Source organism: Ochotona princeps, chromosome 3, assembly GCF_030435755.1.
Source record: "Ochotona princeps isolate mOchPri1 chromosome 3, mOchPri1.hap1, whole genome shotgun sequence".
Lineage (NCBI taxonomy): Eukaryota > Metazoa > Chordata > Mammalia > Lagomorpha > Ochotonidae > Ochotona > Ochotona princeps.
The window spans coordinates 91,120,355-91,137,183 of NC_080834.1; the positions used below are offsets into that span (position 1 = coordinate 91,120,355).

At 46.8% G+C, this 16,829-nt stretch overlaps 1 protein-coding gene and 1 long non-coding RNA gene across 3 annotated transcripts in view; one reads left to right on the plus strand and one right to left on the minus strand.

Moving 5' to 3' along the window:
• Positions 1-12,323, minus strand: part of RNF168 (ring finger protein 168) — a 31,719-nt gene extending 19,396 nt beyond the window's left edge. For both annotated transcript variants that reach the window (XM_058662062.1, XM_004577823.4), the window contains exon 1: positions 11,994-12,323. In XM_058662062.1, the coding sequence (XP_058518045.1) occupies positions 11,994-12,294 (301 nt within the window). In that variant the 5' untranslated portion in view covers positions 12,295-12,323. The remainder of the gene's footprint in view (positions 1-11,993) is intronic.
• Positions 12,324-13,108: 785 nt separating this feature from the next.
• LOC131479920 (uncharacterized) lies at positions 13,109-15,019 on the plus strand. Its single transcript, XR_009245173.1, has 2 exons — positions 13,109-13,197; positions 14,483-15,019. It is a non-coding gene; the product is annotated as an uncharacterized LOC131479920 (long non-coding RNA).
• Positions 15,020-16,829: the final 1,810 nt, after the last annotated feature.

Sequence of the window (16,829 nt, forward strand, 5' to 3'; positions counted from 1 at the left end):
AAAAGTCAGATGTCATAGCATAGTAGGTTAAGTCTCTGCCTGTGGTACAGACATCCCAAATGGGTTTAAGTCCAGGCTGCTTCACTTCTAATCCACTTCCTGTTTATGACCTGGAGAAGCAGCAAACAATGGCCCAATTCCTTGGGCTCCTGCACCCCATGTGGGAGACCCTGAGAAGGATCTAATCTACTGACTGGACTGGCCAAGCTCCAGCTGTTACTGCTATTTGGGGTGTGAACCAGCAGATGGAAAACTTCACTGTCTCTCCTCTCTCTGTAAATCTATAATTCAAATAAAAATAAATAAATCTTAAGAACAAAAAAAAGGAGGCTGGGACAGGACAGAGGCACAGTATATAAAGCTTCTGTCTGTGACTGCATATGGTGCTAGTTGCCTGCTCTACATCGATCCAAAACTCCCTGCTTACGGCTTGGGAAGTCAGCAGAGAACGGTCCAAATTCTTGGGCCCCTATATACATCTGGGAGACCCAGAAGTTGTTGCTGGCTCTAACTTCAGATTACCTTAGCTCCAGCAGTTATGGCTATTTAGGGAATGAATCCAAATCAGATTTCTTTGTCTTTCCTTCTCTATGTAATTCTGCCTTTCAAATAAAAATAAATTTTTAACAACAGGGTTTTTTTTTGGTTTGTTTCAAAATAGCATACAAATTCATGTATCTAACCCTTCCTCTAAACTCCACTAAAATAATAATAAAAAGATTTTCAAAAGAATGCATTCCCATAGCAACATAGATTAGGAGAAGGAATCAATCAAATAAAATCAAATTTTAACCAATCTCAGGAAAACAGGAAGTCAAAGAGAGAAAATGAGAATGAAGAGAAAAAAAGTTCCGAGATGGTTGTTGGTGGTGACGGTTACACAATGTCAATGTACTTAACGCCACTGAGTTGAATCTTTAAACACAGTAAGATGGAAAATTGGGGGCCTGGCGCAGTGGCCTAGTGGCTGAAGTCCTCGTCTTTAATGTGCCGAGATCCCATAAGGGTGTCAGTTCTAACCCCAGTAGGCCCGCTTTGCATCCGGCTCCCTGCTTGTGGCCTGGGAAAGCAGTCAAGGATGGCCCAAAGTCTTGGGACCCTGCACCTGCATGGGAGACCTGGAAGAAGCTTCTGGCTCCTGACTTCAGATTGGCTTAGATCCAGCCATTGCAGGCACTTTGGGAGTGAATCAGCAGATGGAAGCTCTCCCTCTCTGTATATCAGCCTTTCCAATAAATAAATAGATCTTAAAAAAAAAAAATTTAAGGGCCCAGCAGCGTGGCCTAGAGGCTAAGGTCCTCGCCTTGAACGCCCCGGGATCCCATATGGGCACCGGTTCTAATCCCGGCAGCTCCACTTCCCATCCAGCTCTCTGCTTGTGGCCTGGGAAAGCAGGAGAGGATGGTCCAATGCATTGGGACACTGCATCCGCGTGGGAGACCTGGAAGAGGTTCCTGGTTCCCGGCTTCGGATCGGCGCGCATCGGTCCACTGCGGCTCACTTGGGGAGTGAAACATCGGACGGAAGATCTTCCTCTCTGTCTCTCCTCCTTTCTGTGTATCTGACTTTGTAATAAAATGAATAAAATCTTTAAAAAAAAAATTAAAAAGGTAAAAAGTCCCATAATAGTTCTTTCATCCACTGGTTGACTCCCCATATGACCTAAACAGCCAGGGCAAGACAAGGCCAAAGCCAGGAGTTAGGAGTTTCCTGTATGTCTTATACAGGTAACAGGGGTACAGGTACCTGGGCAATCTTCCACTGCTTTTCCCACGCCATTAGCACAAAGATGAACTGGAAGTGCAGCAGCTGGGACTCAAACCAGCAGCCATATGGGATGCTGACATTGCAGGTAGCAGCCTTGCCCACTACACCACAATGCTGGCTCTTCTTTACATGGATAAAATAAACTTATTGGAAAGTTAGAAAAAGATCTTCCATTCACTGATTAACTTTCTAGATGGCCAAAATGGCTGTGATAGGGTGCAGTCACTTGATAGCTAGCACGTGCTCCTGGGCTAACTGATAGCAGGGACAGCGCAGAAAAGGAGTTTGGGGTCCTGCCCTTCCTACCTCCTCATGCACTGCTCAAGTTAATTGCATGAAACTTGCTCCAGAGGGCCCAGTGTGGTGGCCTAGCGGCTAAAGACCTCACCTTGAACACACCAGGAGCCCATATGGGCGCCAGTCCTAATCCCGCCAGCCCTGCTTCCCATCCAGCTCCCTGCTGGTGGCCTGGGAAAAGCAGTTGAGGACAGCCCAAAGCCTTGGGACTCTGCATCCACGTGGGAGACCATTGGGAAGAAGCTCCTGGCTCCTGGCTATGGATCGGCTCAGCACTGGCTGTTGTGGTCACTTGGGGGAATGAATCGTCGAAAGGGAGATCTTCCTCTCTGTCTCTCCTCTTCTCTGTATATCTAACTTTGCAATTAAAAATAAATAGATCTTAGAGAAACAAACAAAAAAACTTGCTCCAGAGGCCCCATGGTGCCCCATCCTTCCTGCCTCTGGTGGACCAATTCAAGTTAACTGGCAGCACAGAAAAGGCTCCAGAGGCTCCATGCACCTAGCCTCTCATGCCTTACATCATGTTACTTTAGGCTAATTAACTGCAGGGAAACTTTGGGTTGGGCAACTCCCTTCCTGCCTCCTGCCACTTAATTAATTGCATCCTTTGAAACTTGCTCCTATATAGTCCAAGCTTAGGCAATAGACTTCTCCTAACATCCTATACTTGTGTCTGGTGTGATCTCTCACACCACCATAGTGTAACACCACTATAGCTGGGCCAGGTCAAACCCAGGAGCCAAGACTTCATCTAGATTTCTTGTGTGGAGCAGGTGCACAAACACTTGCTCTGCTTTTCCCAGGCCACAAGCACAGATCTGGGTAGGAAGCGTAGCAGCTGGGACACAAATCAGTGCCCATATAGGATGCTGGCACCTGCAGGTGGAGGATTAGTCAGTTGAGTCATTCCATAGCCCCTGACTGGTATTCTTTCAAGAAAGGCAATGATCAGGTAAAGACAGAGAGAGATGGAGAAATGGTGACAGGGGGAAGAGATTGCAGATATGCAGCTGCAAGCCAAGAAAGTGACACTACGGATTATCAGTGATACCAGAAACTAAGAGAAACCCATAACTCTCCTAGAACGTCCAACAGAGCATGTCCTTACTGACATCTGCATTTTGGATTCTAGCCTCCAGATGTGGAGAATATCTATTTGTTATCTTAACGTACCCATTTTGTGTGTACATTGTTATGACAGTCATAGGTAAAGAAGAAATTTCCATTTATGTTAAGTTCTAGAGGAGGCTAAACTTAGCTATTGTGGAAAAAAAATAAAAACAGGGATGTTAATTTTTGGCAGGTGTGGGGAAGGGGGATTAACTGAAAGCAACATGAGATAACTTTAAGGAGTGGTAACATTCTGTATTTTATATTTCAAAGGGTAACATAAATATTAAAGAATCAATGAAGGTAGAATGAAAACATGCATTTCACGTATAAATTTTACATTAAAGAAAAGTTGGAAACTAGTACGTATCTCTAATATGTATACTTGTATGTTTAGGAGAACGTGAAATACATGAAAAAGGTACTAATAAGTGGGTTGAAGTGACATGTGACACAGCAAGTACAGCAAAATGATAATTGTCTCATGGGATTACAGCTGTCTGTTCACCATAATGCAACTTTCTGTATGCTTTACATTGCCACAATAAATTAATACTACTACTAAGTTTGCTTTTGAAAAGCTATACTGGCAAGCGTGCCAGTTTGACAACTGCACAGGCAGAGGTTCTCCACAAATATGACCAGTTACTATGGTTGCTGCCCTAAAGAAGCAAAATGTCTAGTATTCCAATCACTATGTAGATCTCAATAACAGATCATTTTTACAATAAACAATGCTGCCTAGCAACACCACTGACATTTTTATTCTGTTTTAGAGGACTAACACTAAAGATCCAGTCAAAGGTTAGGTTCTCACACAGTGCAGGAAAGGATTTAAACTCTATCATTCCAGAATTCCATATATATATGCAAATATATATATGAATATAACCAACAGAAATGTAGACACACATTCACTAAAATACATGTGTGAGAATGTTCACGACAGCACTATTCATACTAACAGGCATTGAATCTTCCATAGCTTTTACTATTTAATGTCCATATAATAATGCTATTCAGTAATGAAAATAAACCACAATCACAAATAACATTACCAACATAACGGTAATCTAGGAGGAGGGGGCTGACAGAGGAGGTGAAAAGAGAAATATGATTATCTAGGAATTTTATATATGCAAGGTGGTTGCAGTGGTTCTACACGTTAATCCTCTGCCAGCAGCACCAGTATCCCTTATGGGCACCAGTTCTCCCAGTTGCTTCACTTTCAATACAGCTCCCTGCTTAAGGCCCATGAAAGCAGTGGTGGGTGGCTGGGGTTCTTGGGACCTTGCACCCATGTGAGAGACCAGGAAGAGGCTCCTGGTTTCAGACTGACTCAGCTCCAGTGTTGGTGGCCATTTGGGGAGTGAACCAGCAGATGGGACAGCTCTCACTTTCCCTCTCTAGCTCTCCTTCTCTCTGTAAAATATGCCTTTGAAATAAACAATCTTAAAAAAAAAAAAAATCTGGGGCCCAGCGGCGGGCCTAGAGGCTAAAGTCCTCGCCTTGAACGCCCCGGGATCCCATATGGGCACCGGTTCTAATCCCGGCTGCTCCACTTCCCATCCAGCTCCCTGCTTGAGGCCTGGGAAAGCAGGAGAGGACAGCCCAAAGCTCTGGGACCCTGTACTCGTGTGGGAGACCCGGAAGAGGTTCCTGGTTCCCAGCTTCGGACCGGCACAGCACCGGCCGTTGCGCTCACTTGGGGAGTGAATCATCGGATGGAAGATCTTCCTCTCTGTCTCTCCTCCTCTCTGTATATCTGACTTTGCAATAAAAATAAATACATCTTTATAAAAAAAATCTGTATCTATGAAATACATGAAAAGTATCCTTTATATTAATAAAAATTAACAAGAAATCATGGTGAACTAAATTATATATATATATAAAAGGAAAGAAAAGTAGAAGATTCCATACATCTAAAGGTTCAAAAACAGGAAAAATAATCTTAGCGTCACAGGTCTGGATAGCAGTTACAGGGATAGTCAGTCAGAGAAGACTGGAAAAGGACAACATGGAGGATCCAGGAGTTCTGGTAAAGGTCTGGGCCTTAACTAAAATGCTGGTTCTATTGATGTAGTCACTTCTGTGTGTTATACTATCTATGTTTCGTTATCTAGACTTCAACTAAAAGAGGCCTTCAGAACCCAAATCACACTCCAGACACCTGATGACTCCTACCTTCTATCAGGGACATTTAGATTAATCCAACCCCACCCCCACTGAAGAATACCCTTCTACCGTTGCTCAAGGCCCCTTTTCAGCCTGAGGCAGCCAGAGTGGTCATCACTCCCTGTCCTTAACAGCAGTTAGGGTCCATTCTTCTGGGGGAGGGAATGTGAGGAGTCAGATGGGATAGTACGCAGTTAGGGTCTTAGGTTCCTGGCAAAATTACCTTTTAAAATGTGAAATCTTGGTTCTCCCCATTACTTATCCTTCCTTGGTTCTCCCCTTGGAGGATAACAAAGAGACAGATTCAACATATCAATTCCCATTCTCTCAGTTGCTGTCCCAGCAAAAGCAAGGAGATATGGCCTGTGCTAATCTCATCTATGTGTCACCTTCAAAGGGATGGTGGTGCCTTACTCTTCAGCTTATCATCAGGATGCGAGGAGGAAGCCATCAGTCCCACCCTTCGGGACCTCCTTTTGCTCTGGGCAAGGTGGCAGACTTTGCTGACTATTGCAAAAGAGGGGTTTTTTTTTTTCCTTTTCTTTTCTCATTTTTTACTTATCCTTTGAAGTGACTTCCCTGAGTTGTATAAAAGATACTACGTCTACTGGTTCCCAGGATACCCTCCCTTAACAACTGCCATTCAGTCACTAAAGCAGGAGCCCTCTTTCAGCCTTTTCCTAAACAAACTGTACTTTGCAAACTAAAAGTACAAAAAAAAGTACTTTTATTGGAAAGGCAGATGTACAGAGGGAGACCCAGAGGAAAAGATCTTCTGTCTGCTGGTTTACGCCAAGCGGCTGCAATGGCTAGGGTTGAGCCAGTCTGAAGTCAGGAACCAGGAAAGAAACATGAAAGTATGGATAATTTCTCTCTCTCTTTAAATTTGTTTGTTTTTATTGGAAAGGTATATTTTACAGAGAGAAGGAGAAACAACGAAAAAGATCTTCCAACCACAGGTTTAGTCCCCAAGCAACCGCAACAACCAGAGCTGAGCCATTCTGAAGCTAGGAGCCTCTTCTGGGTTCCCCACGTGGGTACAGAGTCCCAGGACTTTGGGCCATACTCTACTGATTTCCTAGGCTACAAGTAGGGAGCTGGAAGGGAAGTGGGGCTGCCAGGATTAGAAGCAGCGCCCATACGGAATCCCAGTGCATGCAAGGCAAGGACTTTAGCTGCTAGGCTATGACGCCAGGCCCAAGTATGGTTATTTTCAAGAAACAAAATCAAGTTAACAGAGTTACCCCTGAACTGTCTAGAAAAATACCTGGATTTCTTGGATATGACACCAAACTCAAGAGGTCAAAAGCAAAAACAGAGGATCACATTAAACTTCCTGTAGAGCCCAAATTTAGCTCCAGCAAAAAAAGGGTCAATAGGATGCCTGCAGGCAGAAGACCTTGTGAGATAGGGAGCGGCAGAAGACCTTGCAAGACAGAGAGCTAGGAGCTGTTGGGTGCTTTCCAAAAGCTTGGAACAGTTAAGTTTCAGTTTCCCAAGTTTCTATTTTACAAAACAGAGATAAGTTCCCATTTCTCAGACACTGAGCCATTCTTGAAAACTGCTTTAAGCAGGGGCAGCTCCTGTACCAATCATAGCCTTGTGTGACTTAAAGGTGCCAATGGGATCCCTGTAACTATGCATCTGCTTCTGTAACCCCGCTTCCTGCTTCCCATATCCTATAAAAAGACCCAGCTTGTGCAGCTCGGCGCGACTCCTTATTCGATCAAGCGGGAGTGCCCACGAGCCCGTGTGAAATAAACCTTGCCTCATGCGTGATTGCATCTCATGGTCTCCTGTCTCGTGTCTGCCGGAGGGCTCCGTTCGTCCAGGGGCGAGGGGCCCCTGGCCACTGCCCACTCGGGTTTAACATTCCCTTCCAGCTCCCTGCTTATGGCCTGGCAAAAGCAGCAGAGGATGGCTCAATGCCTTGAGATCCTGCACCCGCGTGAGAGACCTGGAAGAAACTCCTGGCTCCTGACTTCAGATTGGCTCAGTGTCAGCCATTGCAGCCAGTGGATGGAAGATCTTCCTCTCTGTCTCTCCTCCTCTCTGTATATCTGACTTTGCAATAAAAATAAATTAAAGAAAGAAAGAAAACACAATCAACAGAGTCAGAGTTTCAGGCTCTTAGCTTTGGTCTGGCCTAGCTCTAGCTGTTTAAGGTATTTGCATAACTAGAGGACTGGAAGACTCTTAACTGCCTTATAAATACAAATAGCACTTTTTAAATAAAAAGTACTTTTTAAAAAGAGGCAGGGACAGGCACTGTGGCCCAGTTGGCTGAACTGCTGCTTATGACACCCTCTTGAATCCTGGCTTTTCTGCTCACATGATTTATTTATTCTTACTGCAAAGTCAGATTTACAGAGGGAAGGGAAGACAGAATGATCTTCCACCTGCTGGTTCACTCCCCAAGTGGAAGCAACAGCCAGAGCTGAACTGATATGAAGCCAGGAGCTTTTACAGGTCTCCCATGTGGGTGCAGGGTATCAACACTTTGTGCCATCCTCTACTGCTTTCCTAGGTCACATGCAGGGAGCTGGATGAGAAGTAGAACAGCCAGACATGAACCAGTGCCCATATGTGATCCTGGTACCTAGAGGTGGAGTTAGCCAATTGAGCCACCATACCACTCTCTGCTTCTCATCCAACTTCTGAATGACTCCAGATGGCGGCAACAGTGAGTGTTGAGCAAGGCCAAAGCCAGGAGTCGGTAGCTTCATTATTTCGCCCGTACAGGTAGAAAGGAGCCCAAGTAGTTGGTCTACCTTCTGCTCCTTTTCCAGATGTATTAGCAGGGAGCTGGATCAGAAGTGAAACAGCCAGGACTGGAACCAACACTCATATGAGATGCTGTCATTATAGGCAGCAGCTTTATTTATTTCACGACAAAACCAGCCTCCCAATCCAACTTCTTACCAATGTGCCTGGAAAGGCAGCTAGCGGGTTTTTGCCCTAGTGCCTGTGTTCCTGCCACCCATGTGGGAGATCAGGATTGAGTATTAATTCAGACTTTGGCCCATCCTAATCCTGGCAACTGTAGGCAGTGAACCAGCAGATGAAGAGCATAGCTGTCCGTCTCCCCTACCACTTCTTTCTCTCTCCACCCTCCCTCCCATACCTTCACACCAGCCCAGCTCCAGCCAATGCGGCCATCTGGGGAGTGAACCAGCAGCTCAAAGATCTCTGTCTTTCCTTCTAACTCTGCATTTCAAATAAAAGCAAATTCTTAAAAATTAAAAAAAAAAGGGGGGGGGGGAGTGGAGGGAGTGCCGTAATGCAGTGGGTTAAGATATCAGGACATCTTTATCCTATATGGACACCTGTTCAGATCCTGACTGCTCCACTACCAATCCAGCTCCCTGCTAATGCTCCTGGGAAAACAGGACAAGATGATCCAAGTGTTTGGGCCCCTGCACCCATAGAGAGACCAGGATGATGCTCTTGGCTCCTGGCTTTGGTCTGTTCCAGCCCTGGTCACTGCAGCCATTTTGAGGGTGAATGAATTGATGAAAGGGCTCTCTTTCTGTAATTCTGCCTTTCAAATAAATTAAAGATAAATACCACCGGGCACACTCATATTCCCCATTGAGGAGTCTGGGTTCAAGTCTTAGTTCTACTTTCAATTCCAACTTCCTAACACAGGAAGCAGCAGTTGATGGCTCAAGTACTGGGGTCACTGTTACCATCCTGGGAGACCTGGGTGTAGTCTCTGGCTCCTGGCTTCGTGCACATTTCGGGAGCATACTAAAGGATAGAAAATTTCTTTGCTTTTCTGCCTTTCAAATAAATAAAAATTCTAATTTTTTTTCTTTTAAAAAAGATGATACATAAATGGCCTAAAAAGATATGCAAAGATGTTCAGCACCATTAGTCACTGGATAAATGCAAATCAAACTACAGTGAATCTCATACTCATTACAATGGCTATTATCATAGAAGCCAGAAAATAACAAGTGCATACTGTTGATGGAAATGTAAAATAGGGCCCAGTGGCGTGGCCTAGCGGCTAAAGTCCTCACCTTGAACGCCCCCGGATTCCACATGGGCGCCAGTTCTAATCCCGGCTGCTCCACTTCCCATCCAGCTCCCTGCTTGTGGCCTGGGAAGGTAGTTGAGGATGGCCCAATGCTTTGAGACCCTGCACCTGCGTGGGAGACCCGGAAGAGGTTCCAGGTTCCCGGCTTCGGGATCAGCGCAACACCCGCCGTTGCAGCTCACTTGGGGAGTGAATCAATGGACGGAAGATCTTCCTCTCTGTCTCTCCTCCTCTCTGTATATCTGACTTTGTAATAAAATAAATAAATCTTTAAAAAAAAAAAGAAATGTAAAATAGCAGTCACTGGAAAATATTACTTAAGTTCATTAAAAAGTTAAACACAGATTGGCACTGCAATGCTGGCATCTCATATGGATACTAGTTCCAGTCCTGACTGTTCCACTTCTGATCTAGCTCCCTGTTTGGGATAGTGTTTGGCCCCTGCATCCACACTGGAGACCCAGAGGAAACTCTTGGCCCCTGGCTTCCCTGTGGTACATCCCTGGTCATTGTGGCCTCTTGGGGAATTAATCAGCAGATGGATGGGCTCCCTCTCCATCTCTCTAACCCTGCTTTTCAAATAAAATTCATCTCTCTTTTGCTTATTTATTTAATTTCAAAGGCAGATTTACAGACAGAAGGAGAGGTGAGAAATATAAAGTACATATTTTTTTAAAAAAATTAAACATGTGGACCCTGGCACAATGCCTCATTGTCTAATCTTCCACTTCCAAGCACTGGGATCTTATATGGGTGCTGATCCATGTCCCGGCTGCTCATTTCTCATTCAGCTCCCTGCCTGTGGCCTGGAAAGGCAGTGGAAGATGCCCCAAAGCCTTGATACCCTGCACCAGTATGGAAGACCCGGAAGAAACTCCTGGCTCCTGGCGTCAGATCAGCTCAGCTCTGGCCACTGCAGCCATTTGGAGAGTGAGCCAGTGAATGAAAGATCTTTCTGTTTCTTCCTCTTTCTGTAACTGATCTTCCAATAAAAAATAAATAAATCTTTAAAAAAAAAATAAACAGAATTATTGTATGATCTAGAAAGTTGGCTTATGGGCATTTACTCAAAAGAAGTGAAAGCAGCACTTTAGTGAGATATCATTACATCCAAGTTCACAATAGCATTACTCATAATAGCCAAGAGACAGAAGCAACCCAAATGTTCCCTGTTAAAAGAATGGATTTTTTTAAATGCTGTAAAAGAAAAAACATATACTACATAGTTTTTAAAAGATTTCTTTTTAATTTATTTATTTTTATTGCAAAGTCATATATACAGAGAAGAGGAGAGACAGAGAGGAAGATCTTCCATCCAATGATTTACTCTCCAGGCGGCCACAACGGCCAGAGCTGAGCTGATCCGAAGCTAGGAGCCAGGAGCTTCTTCCCGGTCTCCTACACAAGTGCAGGATCCCAAGGCTTTGGGCTGTCCTCACTGCTTTACCAGGCCATAAGCAGGGAGCTGGATGGGAAGTGTGGCCGCCGGGATCAGAACCAGTGCCCATATGGGAGCCTGGTGTGTTCAAGACAAGGACTTTAGTCTCTAGGCCACCGTGCCAGGCCCTAAAAGATTTATTTTTTGAAAGACAGAGATACAGAGAGGGAAAGACCTCCCATCTATTGATTTATTTCACAAAAGGCTGGATGGCCAGGGCTAGGCCAGACTGAAGCCAAGAGTTACGAGCTCCATCCAGACGTCCCATTGACCTGCACAGGCCACCATCCACTGCTTTCCTAGGTTACCTTAGCAGGAAGCTGGATCAGCAGCAGAGCAGCCAGGACTTGAATCCGTGCTTACACATGATGCACGCAGCAACCTGGCTCTCTGTATCACACACATCACACACATGGGCCTATACAATGGAATATTATTCAGCCTTAAAAAGCAAGGGAGGGGATGGCAAGTTAAACCACTGCTTGGGACAACTGCATCCTGTATTAATCGAGTATTCCATAATGGAACGCCCTTTTCAGTCTTGGGATACTCCACTTCAGTTTCAGTGCCTTCCTAATCCATCTGGAAAAGCCCAAGTACTTAAGCCATCTGCCACACATATGGGAGACCCACATTAAGTCCTGTTTTGTGGCTTTGGCCTGGCCCAGGAGGCCATTGTTGCCACTTGGGGAATGAATGAATGAATGAATCTAAGAAAAGGGAGGGTGGGAATCCTGTTACACACTGTGAGTATTAACCTTGAAGACATGTTAAGCAAAATGAGCCAGAAACAAATGATCAAATATATTCTACTACATAGACACTCTGAACAGTCAAAGTCACGAAGAGTGAGGGTTGCTACGGGTTGGAGGAAAAATGAGTTAGTGTTTACTGGAAAGGAAGCTTCAGTTTGGAGAAATTAAAAAGGGTGAAACGAATACCGACGCAGGAAGCCGCAGTTGCCGTCTGTGCTCGCGGGGCCTTTCCAATACTGCGCACCTGACCACTTACAGCCACAAGCCCGGGCACTGCAAGCGGGGGCGTGACCCTGACCTCCACCTTTGACACTCCATAAAACGCCAGGTCTCCCAGAAGTGAACCAAACGACCTTGGGGTCTCCAACATCCACCCCGCCCCATCCCCCAGGCCCACACTCACCGATTTCTCCCGTGTCCTGTCCGGAAGCTCTGAGCTCGCATTCCTTCGGATACAGTCTCTGAATCATCTCCCACAGTTCCATATTGACAAGGGTCTTTCTCCGGGTATGGTACCGAGCCCATGAAGAGACTCGGCGGCGACAGAAGGGACAGCACAAATTCGCCTTCTCCACCGTGGACTGGAAGCACGGCTTACAGAGCGTGTGGTTGCACGGGAGGGTCACGGGCTCAATCAGGATTTCCACGCAGATCCCGCACCGGCACTCCGACAGGGAAGGGACGCCGTCTCGGGGGACAGCCATTTTTACCAGTGCTCCTCAAGGCCTCCTCCACATTCACACACACACACACCTGCAAGCAGGCGAGTCGATGGGGCGCTTTCGCTGCACGACGGAGGCCCCGAATTCAGTCTCCTGTGTTAGTCTGACGCCCAGCGCCGGGCCGACAAGGCCGAGACGAGGAACTTCAGACACGTCCTGCTGCCAGCAGGCACACGCAGGAAGACCGACATCCCCGCCAAGGGGACCAATGGACACCTTGTGTCGGCCGAGGCAGTAGGACTGCGAGGCTGCGGCGGCGCGCGGGATGAGCCGACCCGCCCGCGGCTGAGGAGGCGCCAAACTCGCTCCTTCCTCTTTCTACCTCAGGACGCCGGGTCCCCGAAGCCGGGACGAGCACCGTTCCCGGCCGGAAGTCGAGCTCCCTTTCACCGGCGCTGTGTCTGGGGCGAGCGGGAGGCGGACAGCCGCCAGTACCCCCCGTTCGAGGCTCGGGGAGGCTCGGGGAGCCTCGCGCTCCGCTCCTCTCTGCTCAGAGATTCCCAACTTCTACTTGTGCTAGGGCTCCCGTAGCAACCAAACACGGACCAGTGACGTCACAACAGCCGCCAAAACGACACTTCCGATCCACAGAACCGCCAAGAAACAACAGCAGGAACGTTGGGTGAGGCGGGACTTCCGAGGCCGCCGGCCCCGCCTCCCGCGCACGCGCGGTCCCGTCCAACTCCGCCTTCCAAGCTGGACGGAGGTCCCTCCCGCCGCCGCCCTTGCAGTTTCCCAGGGTTGGGTGCGGAGCGTCTTGGGTTCTGGATGGCATCGCCTCTGGATAGTGCCATCTCTGGATGGCGGCCGAGATCCTTGAGTGTTTCGAGATGGCAACCTGTGCAGGAAGCCTGAAGCCTTAACCAAACTTAAAAAAGAGTCCACGTAAGGAATTTTTCGAGAGATTATTGATTTCAAAAGCAGTTACAAAAAAGATATTTCCTGTCCTTTGGTTCACACCTCAAATGGTGCCCCCCAGCTAGAGCTGGGCCAGCCGGAAGCTAGGAACTTCTTCCAGTCACCCACACAGGCGCAGGAGCCCAAACAGTTGTGCACCATCCTCCTTTGCTTTCCCAGACACATTAATAGGGAGCTGGATCGGAAGGGAAGCAGTAGGAACTCTTACCCTGGGCTCCTATGTAAGGCTGACATCACAAATAGAGGCCTCAACCACTATGTCACAACGCCATATAAAAGCCCTGGCACTTTAATTTTTTCGTTTATTTAATCTGTTTAAAGATTCATTTAGTTGGGCCCAGCGGCGTGGCCTAGCAGCTAAAGTCCTCGCCTTGAATGCCCCGGGATCCCATATGGTCGCCGGTTCTAATCCCGGCTGCTCCACTTCCCATCCAGCTCCCTGCTTGTGGCCTGGGAAAGCAGTTGAGGACGGCCCAGAGCTTTGGGACCCTGCACCCGCGTGGGAGACCTGGAGGAGGTTCCAGGTTCCCGGCTTCGGATCGGCGCACATCGACCCGTTGCGGCTCACTTGGGGAGTGAATCATCGGATGGAAGATCTTCCTCTCTGTCTCTCCTCCTCTCTGTATATCCGGCTTTCCAATAATAATAAAAAAAAAAATTAAAAAAAAAGATTCATTTAGTTTTATTTGAAAGGTTTACAGAGATAAGGACAGACACAGGGAGAAAGATCTTCCATCTGCTAGTTCACTTCCCAAATGGCTGCAACAGCCAGAGTTGAGCTGAGCCAAAGCCAGGAGCCAGGATCTTCCACCATGGCTCCCACACGGGTGCAGAGTTCCAAGGCTTTGGGCCGTCCTCGACTGCTTTCCCAGGCCACAAGCAGGGAGCTGGATGGGAAGTGGAGCAGCTGGCGCCTATCCAACAGGAGCCTGTACGTGTATGTGATGCCAGCACTTAAAGTTGGAAGCACCTGTTGAACCTTGGCACCAACCTCTGGCGTTTTTATTGTGGATTCGGAAACTTGAGGTTGTCATTTAGCTACCTCCGGTGCCAATCTCTTAGCCTGAAATTCCAGACTCCCTGTTAGGTTCACAGTATGCTTTACTTGTAGAAGTTGCCATTATTTAAAAATATTCACCTGTGATTTCCCCATGTGCTGCCCCTCTTCTAAATTTACCCAACCATCATTCCTAGTAATAGTGGGTTTTTATTGTAAGACATTTAATGACTGCATTCTGATTTCTATCTGCAGGGGTTTATGTCTTGGCTAAGGGGTGTGTTCAACCTTGGATTTCCTTGGCTTGCTGGTTTGCTGGAGCAGCAGTCGCTTGCTGTGCCTACAACTGAACAGATGCGTTCCTGGCATCTCTGGCTGCTCCTGCCCCTTTGTGGACAATGGCAAGTGCTGGTTTCTCAGTGGCCGCTGGAAGTATCCAACCCTCAACCCACCTTTGTCCAGAAAAACCTTGGCAGATCGAAAAAGGTAGACTGAGCACAACAACACACCAATGCCTTCTCCTTTCTGCCTAGGCCTGCTTTCTCCAGTGTGTCTGGAGAAGGACAAGACTGAGTGGATGTACCTGCTGCACAACTTGCTGTGTGTCTTGTCATCTCCAAGGAGGGGCTGGCTTCACCTGGTATCACTTCATAACCTTCATAACCCAACCCTTCCAGCGTGTTACTTAGCTCTGACCATCCTGAATTTGTACTTCAAGACGGTGCATCAACACCAAATCCTTGCCTTGATGGCTGGGTGTATATTATTAAAATTTATTTATTTATTACTGTATTTTTTTAAGGGAGAGAGAACAGAGACAGAAAACACATAGAGGATCACCCATTAATTGGTTCACTCATCAAATGCCCATAGCAGCCAGACCTGGACCAGATCCAAGCCAGGAGTCCAGGTCTCAATCCAGATAGCGCATTTGGGTGGCAAGCAACCAACCACATATATTATCACCTGGTGCTCCTAGGCTGTGCCTTAGCAAGCTGGAGGAGACTGGAACAGGGACTCAAAACCAAGTACCTGATATGAGCTGAATGATCACTTCCACATCTTTTAATGTTTCTGTAACAGCACACAGCACATGGCATTAGGTGTTCAATTAATATTATCATTAAATGATCAGTATGTAAGAATTACCTTTCAAATAAAGATAACTCTGTTACCATACTAGCAAAAAAAATCAACATCAACATATGGTGTGTAGCATTGCATGTTAGGTGTGTTTTATTACTTATTTGCCTTTAATAGTAATAAAGTCACATAATTCAAAATTCAAGATATATAAAGTGGATTAATAATGAAGAGACTTCCTAGTCTTTTTTCCTAGTCATCCTCTAGTCTCAGGTTTCTTCCTAGGATGGCAAATACAATCACTTTTTTCTCTGCAAAAGTTTATGGATATATAAGCTAATATGAATTCTATTTTTATATTTGCCATACTGGCTTGTATTAGATGTTTATCTCCATTTAACAATATATTTTGCAAATAGTCAAGAGCAACAATAAATTTTGGTGATAACTGCAAATCATTATCCAGAAAGCTTCTTTTTCCGTTATGTAGACAAAAAGAAAATGTTCGTTCAAGCCATGACTAGGCTGAAACACCCAACATTAAGAACCAGATTGGATTGAAAGCCAGTCAGGAAAGGACACTGTTCCTACAAGAACAGGAGGTGAACTGAGTAGGGCTGGCTCATGGACTCGCTGGTATGTGTGAAATCTCATTGGGAGAGGTTCTGAAGGAGGAGCCTGGGCAACTCTTCTGGCAGGACACAATCCCTACAGGTAAGTGCAAGAAACATAATAGGAAACAGCCCAGAACAGGACATGGGAAGTTTCCCACTGGCACATTTGGCATGGGTCAGGGGCAGACCAAGCTGAACCAGTTCACATCACCCACTGGCAAATCCAAGCACCAGAACAGAGTGTGGGTTGAGCCAGGTTTGGTCACGACAAAAACCAGTGCACAATACGGAATGTCAACGTGAGGTGACCTGTACCAGATGTGGCCACTGCGCCCAACCAGCACATGTGAATACCAGGGAGGGAGGGTGCGGAGCCAGCAGGGGAAATGTGTGTGTGGGGGTCCCTTGCTGGACAGCCACTCCCACTGGAGAGCATGAGCTGGGATGGGGGCAGATCAGACTAGGCAGGGCTACAACAACTGTGGGCCTCATGTGGACCAGATCAGGGAAAAGCCAGGCTGGGCTGATTGTTCCTACTGGTGCAAACAAAAATTAGAGTGGGTGAGGGTTGGTTGGTTGGGCTTTGCTGCAGCATCAGCTGGCAGAAGCTGGCACTGGGGGCTAATTCTGTCAAGTTACACTGCATAATCCGGGAGTGGGAGTGGCCTAGAAGGGAAATAGTGGGTTCCTCCCTCTTGAGTTACCACTACCACTAGAGGGCACAAAAACCAGGAAAGGGGCAGGGGTGGCTACACAGAAAGGCACCCAATAGCATGTGTGCGGGCTGGATAGTGGAGCTGGTTGGGTTGAACTAGGCTTCAATGCCCATTGACATGTATGAGAGCTGAATGGGATGTGGGACAGACTGGACTAGTCTGCTGCACATAATGGCAGGCCTGGTGGGG